This window comes from Ursus maritimus, unplaced genomic scaffold (genome assembly GCF_017311325.1).
Source record: "Ursus maritimus isolate PB19 unplaced genomic scaffold, ASM1731132v1 scaffold_9, whole genome shotgun sequence".
In the NCBI taxonomy this organism is placed as follows: Eukaryota; Metazoa; Chordata; class Mammalia; order Carnivora; family Ursidae; genus Ursus; species Ursus maritimus.
The window spans coordinates 17,624,204-17,640,838 of NW_024427107.1; the positions used below are offsets into that span (position 1 = coordinate 17,624,204).

The 16,635-nt window shown below is 37.7% G+C and overlaps 1 protein-coding gene across 6 annotated transcripts in view; it reads left to right on the top strand.

The window, feature by feature from the left end:
• Nucleotides 1-16,635, top strand: part of SGK3 (serum/glucocorticoid regulated kinase family member 3) — a 138,623-nt gene that overhangs the window by 114,500 nt on the left and 7,488 nt on the right. For 5 of the 6 annotated variants that reach the window (XM_040625653.1, XM_008706742.2, XM_008706743.2 and 2 more), the window contains 7 exons: nt 2,276-2,359; nt 2,460-2,591; nt 6,206-6,318; nt 6,414-6,450; nt 7,065-7,151; nt 12,701-12,796; nt 14,822-14,977. In XM_040625653.1, the coding sequence (XP_040481587.1) occupies nt 2,276-2,359; nt 2,460-2,591; nt 6,206-6,318; nt 6,414-6,450; nt 7,065-7,151; nt 12,701-12,796; nt 14,822-14,977 (705 nt within the window). The remainder of the gene's footprint in view (nt 1-2,275; nt 2,360-2,459; nt 2,592-6,205; nt 6,319-6,413; nt 6,451-7,064; nt 7,152-12,700; nt 12,797-14,821; nt 14,978-16,635) is intronic. The other variant, XM_008706744.2, reaches the window with a different exon arrangement.

A 16,635-nucleotide genomic window follows, 5' to 3' on the forward strand; every position in this document is an offset into this window, starting at 1 on the left:
TATAAATACCACATCTTCTTTTTCCATTCATCTGTCGATGGAAGTTTGGGGGTTTTCCATAATTTGACTATTGTAGATAATGCTGCCTTACAGAGTGCATGTATCCCTTCGAATTAGTTTTTTTGTATTCTTTGGGTAAATACAAAAATAGACACGTAGATCAATGGAACAGAATAGAAAACCCAGAAATGAACCCAAAACTATCCACGAATGTTTAATTTTTTGACCTGGATAGTAGTTAATGTGTGTTCATTTTGTAGTAATTTACTGAGCTGTAATGATTTGTGAGTTATTCTATATATATATTTAATAAAAATTAAAAATCTTGCAAAATGGTTAGAAACTAATAAAATACAGTAAAACAAAAGCAGAATACACCAAAAAAGATGGAAAAGTAAAACAAATGCAAATCCAGAATGTGTTTGAAAAATAGAAGGGGCACCTGGGTGGCGCAGTTGTTAAGCATCTGCCTTCTGCTCAGGGCGTGATCCCGGTGCTCTGGGATCGAGCCCCACATCAGGCTCCTCCGCTAGGAGCCTGCTTCTTCCTCTCCCACTCCCCCTGCTTGTGTTCCCTCTCTCGCTGGCTGTCTCCCTCTGTCAAATAAATAAATAAAAATCTTAAAAAAAAAAAAAAAAGAAAGAAAAATAGAAAAAAAATATGATAGACTAAAATAAATAATGGCAATCTAAAACATTTATTCTACACTCTTCTCCATTGAGGGGTCTTGATTCCATTTTCCTTTTGCCTGTTTGTTTCTTAACCATCTGGTCTGTTCTCCAAATCTACCAATCTATTGAAAAATGCTTACTTTAAGGAAACTGGTACTTCCTAATTGCCACATTTGAATTATTTTCTCATAATGTTTTGGAAGATGAACCAATCAGACTAGAGCAGGAAAGGCCAGGCAGGTGGGAGGTGTTGAGAAAAGGAAAAATGTAAGAAGGAAAGATGTTCTATAGAGTCAAATATTGTAACAAAAGAATGGAAAATGGGGAAAATGCCAACAGTTGAGCCCAGGACATTTTTACCCTGAAGATGTTTTGACTCCATCTTGATTAAAAACAAACTTTTTTTTCTAATTAATAGGCTTTCTTTTTTTAGAACAGTTTAGATTTACAGAAAAATTGAGTAAAGAGAAAAATACAAGAAGTTCAGAGAATTCCCAAACTATCCTCCACTCCACACCCAGTGTCCCTGTGGTTAATATCTTACATTACCTGGTACACGTGTTCCAGTTAATGAGCCAGCATTGATACAAAGTCCATTGTTTATTCAGATTTCCTTACTTTTTACCCGATGTCCTTTTTTTGTTCTAGGATCTCATCCATAAGACCACATTACATTTAGTTGTGTTGTCTCCTTAAGCTTCTCTTAGCTGTGACGGCTTCTCAGACTTTCCTTGTTTTTGAGGACCTTGATGGTTTTGAGAAGTACTAATTAGGTATATTGTAAGATGTCCCTTGATTGGAATTTGATATTTTTCTCATGATTAGACTGGGGTTTTAAGTTGTAGCGAGGAAGACGATGCATATACTAGAACACAAGGCCCGCGGTGTCACTAGTTGCCGTGTCGGCTCATCTCAGAACGCTTTGGAATGCATCATTTAATAGTTACACCACTTGTTGGACATCTTGAATCCCTTGAAGTTATTTGCAAAACCCTAAGTATGTCTACTTTTTTTCTGGGGCAAGAGAGTCTAAATTTCTTCAGATCCATGAAAGTGCATACAGCCCAGCCCATTGTAGAAACTCAGCTACACATGGTGCTTCTTCCTCTGAATGCTTCTGAATTTAAAACTTATAAGAGAAACCTAAATGTTAAAACAAAAATGCATTTCATCACATAGAAACCATTTTGTTCTCCGTTTTTTTAATCTATCCACAAAGTTGATAGCCTCAGTATTTTCTAAGGACACTTTCTCGGACTCAGGGCTGGCGTGCGAGCACACACACCTCATACTTAAGGATCTCAAGCACTGTAGATTTCGGGACTTAAATTTGGTAAAAATCTCAAACATCGTCACATTAAGTGACAAAGAAATGGTACCTGGCTATTCAAATGATTAACATTCCTTTTTTGTTACTGTTTTATTAAAATGTCTAAGGAGAAGTCGAATAAAAACAAATTCAGTAGTTTTCAGTTTTCAAAACTAAAACATCATCTAAGTCCCTTTTAGACTTCCTTTGTACATAATTTAAGTATGAATTTATTGATGAGTGAATTATTTCTATCAAAATATTGAAATTTCTAATAGCACAATCTTTACAACAGGTTCTTCTTGCAAAACGGAAACTGGATGGAAAATTTTATGCTGTCAAAGTGTTACAGAAAAAAATAGTTCTCAACAGAAAAGAGGTAAAATAAAATAGCATTGTTTCTCCTAAATCCATTTTCTCAATTAACAGAATTGTTTTCTGGTATATAATACAAGTTGATCCTTTACTTTTTTTTACAGCAAAAACATATCATGGCTGAACGTAATGTGCTTTTGAAAAATGTGAAACATCCATTTTTGGTTGGATTACATTATTCTTTCCAAACAACTGAAAAGCTTTATTTTGTTCTGGATTTTGTTAACGGAGGGGAGGTGAGTTTTATGATTAGTTTTCTAATGTTGATAATGTTTAGAAAAATTAGAATAAAGTCACAGTTTTTCTTTACTTACCGGTTTTTGGAAGGATAGGCCAGCATTAACAGCTATTAGATTCAAGATGCTGGCTAATAAGCACAGAGCAAGCTGTAGAGAATTGTAAACAAAGCTCTTAAGCAGCTTATGGTGTGTAGGTGGGAAGATTCATAAGGGAAGCTTGGTGTGAAGCTACAGACTTCACGGATAGTATTATAGCAAGAATAATATACTGAAACGTTAGAATAAAACATGATTTGTATTTAGATAATTATTGTCTTCACAGCTGCATATAAAGATTACTCTAGCCTGTCATTTTCTAAAACATGCAAACTATAATCAGACGAGGTGATCCTCTAATAAAGAGTTCTGTGGTGAAGTCAGTTTAGAAAGCGTTTCATGTTCTGTCCCATTGGCAATTAACAGTATGTTTCTTGGTGATTCACAATATGTTTCAGCATGTTAAAGATTTTGAGTTCTGCCTTAAACAAAGCCAAGATTTCTTTGAAAATATTTTCTTAGCATGCAGTCCCTTTTTATTTGAACCAAATCTGTTAATAATATTCCCTAAAACTCTGAATCAGAGGGATATTGAAATACATTTTGGAAAACGCTACAGTCGTGATAATAATTACAGTAATAGCTAACATGCATCAAGTATACTTATGTGCCCAGCACTCTGACTCTTTATATGTACTATTTTATCTTCACAACAATCCCCTTATATAAGATAAAGAAACTGAGGCACAGAGAAGCTAGGTAACTTGCTCGAGGCATGTGGTTAGTAAGTATTAGAGGTAGGAATTGAACTCAGGGAATGTGATTCCAGGATTTAGGCAGCAGACTACCCCTTGTTCTTCTGTTTCTCAATCCTTATATCTTTCTAATTTGCTTGGTCTCTGACCTGTGAATGTCTCTAAAAATTATTCTCACAGATTGTGTCCTATCTTTACAAAGGGATCTTTCATCCCCTAGTCCCAGATCAGAAAGAGAGGAAGATAATTATTTCAGCCTTAATATGGTATACCTAACTATAGAATAAAGGAATTAGAAGGAAGACTAATGTCTACTCTGCAAACCTGAAAGATGATCAGACACACTTAGATCATTTTGGGGGAAGATCATTAAAGTAATCATTATACAACCCCCTACATCTGGGGTGCCTGGGTGGCTCAGTCGTTGGAAGTCTGCCTTTGGCTCAGGGTTTGATCCCAGGGTCCTGGGATCAAGCCCTGCATCGGGCTCCTCTGCTGGGAGCCTACTTCTTCCTCTCCTACTCCCACTGCTTGTATTCCCTGTCTCACTGGCTGTCTCTCTCTCTGTCAAATAAATAAATAAAATCTTTTTAAAAAAGCCCAACCCCCTACATCTATAACAAAAATGCCATGTGCCTCCTCAGTGTAGAGGCAAAACTTTGAAGGCTGAAGATTTGAAGGTTTCCATTTTATTTTGTCTGTATATGAGTGCTAACATAATGAGAATTTATTGAGGGCCTGGCACTTTGTAATTATTTTACCTGCATTATTTCAATTAATCATTATAACTCTTTGAGATAAATACTCTTATACCTATTTTATAGATAAGGAAACTAAGGCTCAGAGAAGTTAAATAACTTTCTCAATGTCACCATGTTTTCTAGTAAGTGTCAGGTCTTGGATTTAACCTGGACCTGAGTACCAATTTGTGACTTTGAAATGTCCTGCAAGGCATTAGCTGCAGATGAGATCCTGTTGCAAGCTTCCTGCTTTTGTCCATGGTTTCTTCATCTTGTTTTAGGACCTTGCTTCTGACCCCTTTTTACACAGTTATCACTCATACACTGAGTGGCAAAGGTGGAAAGATGTAGATTTGTATTCTAAAAGATAGACTTGGCTAAGATAATGGGGAATAAAAAGAATAGAATGTTGGGGTTGGTGGAGGAGGAGTTGAATGGGGCGGTAGTTAGAAGAGCAATAAAGGGGGCGCCTGGGTGGCACAGAGGTTAAGCGTCTGCCTTCGGCTCAGGGCATGATCCCGGCATTATGGGATCGAGCCCCACATCAGGCTCCTCCGCTATGAGCCTGCTTCTTCCTCTCCCACTCCCCCTGACTGTGTTCCCTGTCTCGCTGGCTGTCTCTATCTCTGTCGAATAAATAAATAAAATCTTTAAAAAAAAAAAAGATAAAAACAGAAGAATGTATTCAATAGTTAGATATAGAGGCTAAGGGTAAAGGAGCAGTCTAGAGGAATCCCAGGCCAGCCTCCACGTCCCTCCTCTCTCAGGATCTATTATAACTGATCTTCACCATAACCTTTCAGAAGAGGTTAACAAAAATTAGGGGACAATTTTTTTAAGTCAGAGAAGTTAAATGAATTGCACACAAAAAGAGAAGAACTAGGACTTAAATCCAACTCTGATCAGCTTGAAAACCTGACTCTTCTCACTGTACCTTGTTAGGGCTCAGAGGGCTGGGTAGAAAGTGATGTCATTAAAGGATAGACTACAGCAGCAGTAGCAGTAAATCTGTAAAAGAAGACGGGGGCTCTGTTCTAGACAAGTTGAATTTGTTGGCTTGTGAAATATTCAAGAAAGAGCAGCAGGCAGCAAGTCTTTGCAGGAGAAGCTCCAAGCAGAGGTGTAGGTGGGGTATGTCCACATGAAAGGCATCGACATAGAGGTGTTTGAAATCTGGATGGATCAGGTTACGTGGATAGGGTATCCAGAGAAAGAATAACAGCAGAGAAACTGAGGACAGAAACTTTGCCATCCCTGCAGTGTCAGGGGCCAGAAAGGAGCGGATATGGAGCTCTCCAAGGAACAAGGAGCCCTAAGGCAAGACCAGTTTTAGAACCAGGGAACTTAGAGTAAGAACCTACAGCAAACTTCGCCCAGGCAGGGAACCTAATGAGTAAAGGACAGATAGTAAGAAATAAAATACGATTTCAGAAGTAAAAGGAATGAACTGGAGAGTCCAGCTGCTGCTCAGCGCCACCCATTTGCTACCGCACTGGCGTTTAGGCTTAATGTTGCAGAGCTGCTTCCCCCCCCCACCCCCCGGAAGAAACCAAACCTGAATTCTTACCAAAAAAATTTCTCCATTTTTAAATGTTACCAGTTAATTTAGATTTTTCTAAAAACAGTATTTGGCTCAAACACATTATATCTGTGGGTTATATTTGGTCTGCCAGCCACTTGTTTCCAATCTCTGAATAGTGTTGTGTTTTGTTTTTTTTTCCCAAAATGAAACCACAGTCAAAAAAAGCCTAGTGAGAGACCTTATTGACTCCATGGAGATATCCAGATCATTGGTCTGGGTTGATAATCTTTTCCAGCATGGTGAGGACACTGCCACATTGAGGACTGAGGAGTGACTGACAGATGAGCAAGTTAAAGTTAGCAAGGGTAAAGAAAGATGTGTGGGTGAAGAGAGAATGCTTGTGAGGAGGGGGACACAGGGGAGAGTCACAGTTCTGTGCTTTGGTGAGTTTTTATCTCATGTTCAGAATAACAGAAATCCTATTTTTTTATTTATAGGATATATTTATTTCACTTTATGTGCGTGATCTTAATACCCATTTCTTTTTTCATTTTACAGCTGTTTTTCCACTTACAGAGAGAACGGTCCTTTCCTGAACACAGAGCTAGGTTTTATGCTGCTGAAATTGCCAGTGCATTGGGTTACTTGCACTCCATCAAAATAGTATACAGGTACATTTTAATGTATTTCTTGTAAAAACGTCTTGTTTTATTACTTTATTTCAGTTAATACTCAGTTTTGCTTTTCTTTCCTTTTAATTTAATAGAGACTTGAAACCAGAAAATATTCTTTTGGATTCAGTAGTAAGTATTATCTTCTAAAAATCTACCAATTCTCAATTTTATTGTTGTTATGCTTGGTGGAAAAAAGGCAACCTCAAAGGTTCCTCACATGGCCTCATTCCATTTACATAACATTCTCCAAATGACAGAACTGTAGAGATAGAAAACAGATGAGTGGTTGCAAGGTGACAGGGACAGTGGCATAGGGGAGTACAAAGATAAAGGGGTAGCATGAGTGAGTTCTTTAGTTCCTTTGGGGTGATGGATAGTTTTCTGTCTTGATTGAGGCGGTAGTTACATAGATCCGCACATCTCTATTGCATAGAACCACACATACGTACACACACACCCAAGTGCATATGTGTCAAAAAGTAATAATAATAATAACGAAGACTGAATAAAACTGGCAGTCTGGTTAACAGTATTCTACCAATGTCCGTTTCCTGATTTTGATATTTCACTACAGTTACATAAGCTATCAGCATTGGGAGAAGCTGGGTGAGGGGTACACGAAACTCTGTGTACTATTTTTGCAATTTCCTGTGGCTCTATAATTATTTCAAAGTGAAATGGTTTTTAAAATTGTCAGTTTATGCCCATGCATTGTTTTATCTTACTGCCCCTCTGTTTGTCAGGGACATGTTGTCTTAACAGATTTTGGACTTTGTAAAGAAGGAATTGCTATATCTGACACAACAACAACATTTTGTGGGACACCAGAGGTAAGAAATATGTTTCAGTTGTTGTTTATATAATCATGTGTAAAATGCAAAAATGAATCACAAAGTGCCCGTACAATATTTGAAATCAGAAAAGTAGAATAAAACTCTCATTTCAGAAAGCTTTTAGCCGCTTGTATATATCTAGTAATCATCCCTTCAAAACATTTAAAGTTTATTGATAGTATTTTTAATTGTGATTGTAAGCTATCACAGATAACCCAACAAAGATATAAATTATGTTTATTTGTTTTTATTTTTGTTTTTTTAGATTTTATTTAAATTCAAGTTAGTTAACATATAGTGTATTATTAGTTTCAGGGGTAGAATTTAGTGATTCATCAGTTGTATGTAACACCCAATACTCATTACATCAAGCGCCCTCTTTAATGCCCATCACCCAATTACCCCATCCCCCCATTTGCTTATTTGTTTTTAATGTTAAAAGTTTACCTTAGGCTTTTTAAAGCATTTGATTAGATTTTTGATGCTTTAAAAAAAATCACTAATCAGCGATGAAGAATGTGCTAAAATTGTGGTAATGTTTACACCACTCCAAATATACCAATAGCCATTGAATTACACACTTTAAAATGAGTAAATTGCATCATATGTGAAAATCTAAATAAAGCTTTTTTTTTAATAAGCTAAAGCAAATATGGCAAAATATTGACATTGCCTATAATTAGTGGCAGCTATACTAGTTTCTGTTTTCTCTTTTTCTTATAATAAAAATATTTTACAGTAAAATTAACCATGTGTTTAACAGAAGAAAGTAAAGCAGTGGATATGGAGGAAAAAAAAAACACAAGTCAGGGCGCTTAGGTGTTTCAGTCGGTTAAGCATATGCCTTCAGCTCAGGTTCTGGTCCTGGGGTCCTGGGATCGAGTCCCAAATTGGCCTACCTACTCAGCGGGGAGCCTGCTTCTCCCTCTCCGTCTGCCTCTCCCCCTGCTTGTGCGTGCTCTCTCTCTCTCTCTCTCGCTATCAAATAAATAAATAAAATCTTTAAAAAAAAAGAAAACCACAAGTCAGAATTAATCAGAGCATCTCATCCTCTCATCATGTTAGCTAGCAGAAAATGTATCCTTCCATTTGAGACAATAATAATAATCCTTACAATTATCTTAAAGCCTTGTTATTCTTACTACACACACACACACACACACACACACACACGTTTAGTTTATTTTAAACTATCCTAATTTTAATGTATTTATAGTGATCTTAGAAGCCAGGTAGTATTTCATCTTTTTTGTAGAGTAATTGCAAATATGATGAAATATGTGAGAAAATGGCTCTCATGAGACTTTTAATCAAGATCAGAAAAGCTAAAAAAAAAAATGAAGTAAAAATACTTTGAAATGTTTTTTTCTCCTTCCCTTCTCTAATCAACCCTAGCTTTTATATATATTTGTAACCATTCTGGTTTGGTTTGTGTATGAAGAAACATTTTTTTCTGAATGTAAATTGAGTTTTTTGAATATGGATGCATTTTTATGTAAATTATATCTCCTTTAAGTTGATTTTATTTTTTAAATTTTAAAATTTTAGTTTTTATTTAAATTCAATTAATTAACCTATAATGAATTATTAGTTTCAGAGGTAGAGGTCAGTGATTCATCAGTCTTATATAATACCCGGTGCTCATTACATCACATGCCCTCCTAAATGTCCGCCACCCCATCCCTTCAGCCCTCTCCCCTCCAGCAACCCTGTTTGTTTCCTATGATTAAGAGTTTCTTATGGTTTGTCTCCGTCTCTGATTTCATCTTGTTTTATTTTTCCCTCCCGTCCACTATGATCCTCTGGTCATTCAGAGTAACTATTGAAAGATGTGAATTTAGTGCCATTGTATTACCTGTAAAGTCACTGTTTCTATATATTGTCTCTGTTCCTTTCTGGTTTGTTTTACTTTTGGGCTCTCTCTCTGCTTAAAGGATCCCTTTTAATATTTCTTGCAGGGCTGGTTTAGTGATCACAAATTCTGGTTTCTTTTTGTCCTGGAAGCTCTTTATCTCTCCTGTTTTGAATGACAGCCTTGCTAGATAAAGCATTCTTGGCTGCATATTTTTCTCATTTAGTACCATGAATATATCATGCCAGTCCTTTCTGGCCTGCCAGGTGTCTGTGGATAGGTCTGCTGCCAGTCTAATGTTTCTACCCTTGTAGGTTATGGACCTCTTGTCCCAAGCTGCTTTCAGGATTTTCTCTTTGTCTCTGACATTTGCAAGTTTCACTATTATATGTCGATGTATTCACCTATTTTTATTGATTTTGAGGGGGCTTGTCTGTGCCTCATGGACTTGAATGCCTGCTTCCTTCCCCAGATTAGGGAAGTTCTCTGCTATAATTTGCTCCAATATACTTTCTGCCCCCTCCCTCTCTTTCCTTTTCTTCTGCGATCCCAATTATTCTAATATTATTTCACTTTATGGTATTACTTATGTCTTGGATTCTCTCCTTCTGATCCAGTAGTTTATCTCTCTTTTTCTCAGCTTCTTTATTCTCCATCATTTTGTCTTCTATATCACTAATTTTCTCTTCTGCCTCATTTATCCTATTTAGAGCCTCCATTTTTTATTGCATCTCATTAATAGCCTTTTTTATGTTCACTTGATTAGATTTTAGTTCTTTTATTTCTCCAGAATGGGATTCTCTAGTGTCTTCCAGCTTTTTCCAGCCCAGCTAGTATCTTAAGAATCGTTATTTTGAACTCTAGTTCCGACATCTTACTTATATCCATACTGATTAAGTCAGTGAGTACTGCCTCTTGTTCTCTTTGTAGAGGTGAGTTTTTCCATCTTGTCGCTCTGTCCAGAGAAGAATAGATGAACAAGAGAACAAAATACTAAAATGGCAACAACGACCCCAGAGAAATATACACTAAACAAATCAGAAGAGACCTGAAACTGAACCAAAAAGAAATTTAAATTTAAAAAAAGAGACAGAAAATAATCAGCCAAGTGAACAGAACAGAGCAATACACTGGATCCTGAGTATATTTTGGTCTGTTTGTTAGAAGAAACTACATCCCAAAATTGTAAAGAAAGAAAAAGTTATATATATATACATATATACACACACAAAAATAAAATTAAATACATTGAAAGGGTAGAATATAATTGTAAAGATGAAAATTTAAGAAGACTTTAACAAAAAAAAGAAGAAGAAAGAGAATATGATCAGAAAAGTGAAGAGAACAGAGCAATATACTAGATTCTGGGTGTATTTTGGTCTGTTAGAAGAAACTGCATCACAAAATTGTAAAGAAAGCAATATATATATTTATGTGTGTGTGTGTACATACAAAAAAATTAAATACAAAAAGGGTAGAATGTAAGTATAAAAATGCAAATTAAAAAAGATTTTTAAAGTTGATAAAATAAGAAATTGGTTGAAAACGGAAAGAGAAAAAAATTAAAATTGAAAGACTAAAGAATTGTGGTTTTAAAAAAAAAACATGAATTCTATATATACTCTTTTCCCATAGCGCTGGAGTTTTGCAGTTCTGTGATGGGTAAACTTGGTCTTAGATGGATGTTCTTGCCGATCTGGGGGAGGGGCCTGTCGCAGTGATTCTCAAGTGTCTTTGGGCAGAATTGCACTTAGCTTGCCAGGGGCCCAAACTAAGTAATCTGCTCCAGATTGCTCCAAGTAGCTTTTGTTCCCTGAAGGCTTTCCAGGCCGCTTTAGAGGATGAGAATGAAAATGGCAGCCTCCCAGTCTCCGCCCCGGAACCAAAAGCTAGGGGCCCCGCTCCTCAGTGCACCTTCAGGGAAAACCAGTCAGTTACTCCTGTCTCCCTGGTCTCTGGCTGCACTCCTTGCTCACCCAGCCTGTGACCCAGCATTTCTATCTCAGGCATGCGGCTAGGTTTTGAGTCTCCAAACTCTGCAAACTGCTGGGACTTGCACCCGTGCCGCTCCTCCAGGGGAAATGGGAGGGGGTCTCGCAGACATTCCACCTTTTGCTGGGCTTCCCCATCTGTGCCTGGGTTTGTGGTATATGGCAACCCTGAGCTGCGAGCCTATTCCTGGGCTCGCTGACTGCTGCTGGCTTCCCACTCCGATGCCTGGGAGCTCTGCCCCACTCAGGCACCCCCGGTCTTCCTGTAACCCTGGGGATCCTCAGACCACGCTGTACCACCTAGGATTCCGCCCCGTTTTGCCACCTGAGCACCTTTCAGGCAGGGACGTCCTTCTCCGGAGTAGACTTCTAGAAGTTCTGATTTTGTGCTCAGCTGGTATATCACTTTCAGGTGCTGGCTGACGGAGGCTCCCTCCACCTGTGGTTTATCTTCCCATATATCCCCTCGGATTCACTTCTCCGCACCTCTACCTTGCAGAAAGTGGTCGCTTTTCTATATGTAGAGTTGCAGCTATTCTTAGATCTCCAGTTGAGTTCTCAGGTGTTCAGAGTGATTTGATAGCTGTCTAGCTGAATTTCTAGGGCCAGAAGAAACCAAGGTCTCCTATTCCTGCGCTGCCATCTTGGACTATCTCGGATGTATATTGATTGTATAGTTATCAAAATCTTTAAGTCCTCTAGTTTTTAGAGAGGAAACACAAGGTTTGTTTTGGTCATCTAAATCTAAATGTAATCAGAAATTACTAAACCCTTTTAATATATTTTGCTGTTTCTTTGGATCACATTAAAAAAAAAAACAGGGGCGCCTGGGTGGCACAGCAGTTAAGCGTCTGCTTTCAGCTCAGGGCGTGATCCGGGCGTTATGGGATCGAGCCCCACATCAGGCTCCTCCGCTATAAGCCTGCTTCTTCCTCTCCCACTCCCCCTGCTTGTGTTCCCTCTCTCGCTGGCTGTCTCTATCTCTGTCGAATAAATAAATAAAATCTTTAAAAAAAAATAAAAAACCTAAGAGGAAATTATTTCCTTTTTTCATATAGGAAGAGAAAATATATATATTAGAATCTTAAATTCAGATTCACCATTTTATATGTGTGAAATTATGATGTTTAAATGTTTTACAAGTAAAATGTGCATAGCTATCTAATAGCTTACATAACTTTTCTAAATAATATGTTAGAGAATTATATAGTAATTACAGTAATTACTATAGTAATTAATAGTAGTTACTATTATAATTCCTAATAACAATGCAGTTCACATTCTTTTATCTTTAACTGAAGGGAAAAATGGATTATAATTGCCACATTAAAAATTCTTTCTTCAAGAGAAACAATTATGAGTAATGACCAGAGGAATTTCTAAAATAAATTAATCTTGTGAAAAACTCTCCCTGCTCCCCCAACCCAATACCTAGTTTAAATAGTATTACAGATTTCGGTATTTGTTGTCCTCTTCCGCTTGCCCTAATTGCATCACAGTTTGTGGGGGGAAGTGCTTGAATATGTGTATTTTGAAAAATGTGCCACATGATTCTGAAGGCCTGAGAACCACTGGTGTAGGATGAGCATACCCTACCAACTAAAAATCACAGTAACATCTTAAATTTGTTTAAATTTCTTAATTATTCCTAAATTTAGCATGTGTTGTTTATGAGTTGCTCTAATATTTAATGTTTTCCATAGTACCTTGCTCCTGAAGTAATCCGAAAACAGCCCTATGACAATACTGTAGATTGGTGGTGCCTTGGTGCTGTTCTGTATGAAATGCTGTACGGATTGGTATGTATTTCTGCTCTTTTGTTATTATTCCAATATATTTTCATTACTCTGAGTTGTCTCTCATTTTTAATAATCCCAAGGACTCCTAGGTAACACCGATTGAGTAGTAGTAACCTGGTTAAATGAATCCATAATCACATTGGAGATATATACAAAAGGGAAAACTTTTCCTTTGTTACTGGTCTTTTAACGTAATTATTTCTGTGTCATAGTAATCACTACTTATACTAATCAGGTATTCTCATCCCACTTGCATTTTTTAGAAATAGACACTAGCTATAACATTAATATTACTCACTTTCATACAGTTTACCCTGTCATCATTTTGCCCAGTTTCAAAAAGATGGAAGAAAAAGATTTTTGTATTTATTAGAAGATCATATCTTTTTGGTTTTGCCTTCTATTTTATTTTTATAGGATTAATACACTGGTGCTCTCCTTTTCTGCTGTTGGGAACCCCCTCTATTCCCTTTACCGCAAACATGTCTTGATTTTATTGAAAAAGATGTTCACTATGAAATCATTTACCCCAGTTTTTATTAATTGAAGACACATAAGGCCAACCAGTGCTTCTGATTAACGTGTGTAAAGTTGTTTTACTACATTAATTAATATTCCAACCAGGAGTGCCTGGCTGGATCAGTTGGAGGGGAATGTGATTCTTGATCTCGGGGTCTTGAGTTCGTTGAGTAGAAAGTTGGGTAGAAAGTTACTAAAAAAATAAACTTAAAAAATACATATCATTCCAACCAAAAGCAAGCAGTTTAGGCACTTTGGTTAGTTTACATATTCTTATTGGAACAGTACATATTTTTCTTTACACTCTGAGGTGTTTAGAGTAGTTTCTAGAGTCCTTTTGTGATCCCATGAGTGTCCAGCATCCCCATGCTGGGGACTGTGTGCTTATCACCCATGCTGCTGCCCCACTAAGCTAAATACTACCATCAGCAGAGACCTGAGCTGGGGCTTGTTTTTTTTTTGTTTTGTGTGGGGGTTCCCCCCCGCCGAAAACTGGGGAGCTCTCAGTGAAATCCAACACAGGAGCATGTTAGGGCATTTATCTTATGTTGCTGACTTTGAATCATAGATTCCTATGACAACCAACACTGTCTCTTCTTTGCCCTTGCTTATTAAAAGATTTAGTGTTGTGGTTATGCTAGTGACTTGGAATACCTGATATGCCTTCCTTTCTTTAAATGCTGGGTCTCTGCTGTCCTGATACTTCTGAATTCTTTAAATTTCTTTGGAGGTCTATGAAAGTGGAAAATACTGTCATTGTATATAAAATGCTGTTGATTGAAAAGGGAACATTTGAAGCATATACTTCACTAATGACACATTAACTATTTAAAAATAAAGTTCAATTTTAAAAAGTAAAAACGTTTTTCTTTCCTGTAAAAAAGAAAGTGACAAGCTATATAACTGCCTTAACTTTAAAAATTATTTTTAGTTTAAAAGTCGACAATTAACTGGCTAATCCTCATGTTGAAGCTGTACAGGTCTTTAGGCTTTAGCAGCAATAAGATTGTAATTCTGCGGAGCCCACCCACAACGCCGTCATTACCATAAGTACTTAAGGAGCACAATCTTCAGGTCTCCATCTCGACTGGAAATCTCAGTTTTAATTCATTTATTCCCAAATCTCAAGAAATTATTTAATATTTGATCTGTGTTGCATCTCTGTGTGTAGTAATTCTTTCCTTATGCTTCTAATGAGGTTTGGCGGTTTTTGCTAAAACAGATACTATTACAAGTTTTACAGTTTACACCTGTCTGCAAGGTGTTCTTGAACATTTGGTGAACGCATATTGGGCTCCATCCACATGGTGCTGAGTTTTAAACCCTCTTCCCCTTGGAGACCACACTGCAGATGTACACGTGCCCACAAGGCCTGTGCATTTCTAGAACTGTCCCGACCCAGACTGATCCCCGTAAAGCAAGGCCAAATGCAATTCTTTTAACCCCATTTCGGCATAGCTTAATTAACACTAACTTTATTTTCCTTTTTCTCACCCCCACCCCCAGCCTCCTTTTTATTGCCGAGATGTTGCTGAAATGTATGACAATATTCTTCACAAGCCCCTAAGTTTGAGGCCAGGAGTGAGCCTCACAGCCTGGTCCATTCTGGAAGAACTCCTAGAAAAAGACAGGCAAAATCGACTTGGTGCCAAAGAAGACTTTGTATGTACATCCTTCCCAGTACCCGCTTTAATTTAAGATTTGAAGATAAATCCTTACTTTATGTGGCATTTACTGGGACGAATATAGCTCTTAAATAGCACCATGGAAAAGAAGCATGCTTGTCCCAGCAGTTCTCACCGAGTGTTTATAGGGTTTGAAGCACTATGCATAGGTGGTTTTTCATTTGATCTTTGTAACAGTTTGACCCTGTCCTCTTCACCCGTCCCTCACATCCTGCTTTCACACCCTATTATTTATTTGATTTTCATTTATAAGAATTTTCCTCCCTTCTTTTTAAAAAAAATGTGTGGCATGCCTTTTTTGGTTACCTAAACTTTTAAATCATTTTACTTAACAAGAATTTATTGAGTGCCTCATGTCTGCATGAGGTAATGCCTTTTGCCTTGAACTAACATTTAATAACTTTTTTCTTCTGAGAATTTGGTGACACCTCCCTGAGGTAATTATAGAATTTTCAGGTTGTTTGGTTTTTTAAAAAATCAGGGTAATTAGGGGTGCCTGGCTGGCTCAGTCAATGGAGCTGCAACTCTTGATCTCGGGGTTGTAGGTTTGAGCCCCACGTTGGGTGTAGCGATTACTTAAAAATAAAAAAATCTTTAAAAAAAATCAGGGTAATTAAATGGCTTGTGTAGCTACTGGTGTTACGTTCGCATGTCAGTAAATTCATGAACTACTGAGGAACATGAACTTTTAAATTCATTTAAATTTCTCACAAATTTTTGGGGGCTGTTTATCAGTAGTGAACTTGAGCTGTGAATAACAAACTTGTCTGCACTGCTGTTCCCCTCCCACACTCCCCAGTTCAGTAGGTTGCTCTGTCAGCTGTTTTGCGTCTGGCTTGGATTCATTCCATAGTCCATTGTTTCATTCGGTCTTGTTAATACTTCACACCTTCTTGCTCCTTGGTCCTTTTATGCATTTCACTGGCAGAAATCCCAACCCTGGCTGAGTCCAGTTGTCTTCTGGGCTGCTGAATAATGCTGAAGAAGTTTGCAGCACTGGGCACATTGGAAGCACTTGCAAAGTCGTGGTCACTAATCTCTGTGCTTCATGGCTGCCTGGTGATGCTCCTGTGTTTCTCTAGCTGCTTCTCCTCTCTGTACTAACCGTTTCAGACGTTCTCCAAACTTCCAGACTCCTTTTCTTCTTCTTCACTTTTAGCCAGATGGCCTCGCCTCCTATTTTATAGGGAAAACAGAATCAGCAGAGCCGAACAACCTCAGCCTCGCTGTCAGATTTGCAGACCTACATGCACCCGCTCACTGTTGTTTCCTTCTTCCTAATGTAGTGGAAAAGGCCAGTTTCCACCTCTGCACTGGATCCTCACTCCTCATAGGGAACCATGTACGTGCTTTTTTTCTGCACAGATAACTACTTCCTTTTGTTAGGGGTCCTTCCAATCAATAATTAAACATTAGCAAGTCTCTTGCTTCTTAAACTAAAACCCCTCAACCATGCTGTCCTGCCAGGTAATACTTTTTCCCTTCACAGCCAAACTGGTTAAAAGTTTCTATACTCATTTTTTCTTTCCCAGTCTCTTCTCCTTTCTCAGTTTACCAAAAACAGCTACTAAAAATTGCCGAATCATGGGCACCTGGGGGGCTCAGTCAGTTAAGCATCTGCGTTCGGCTCAGGTC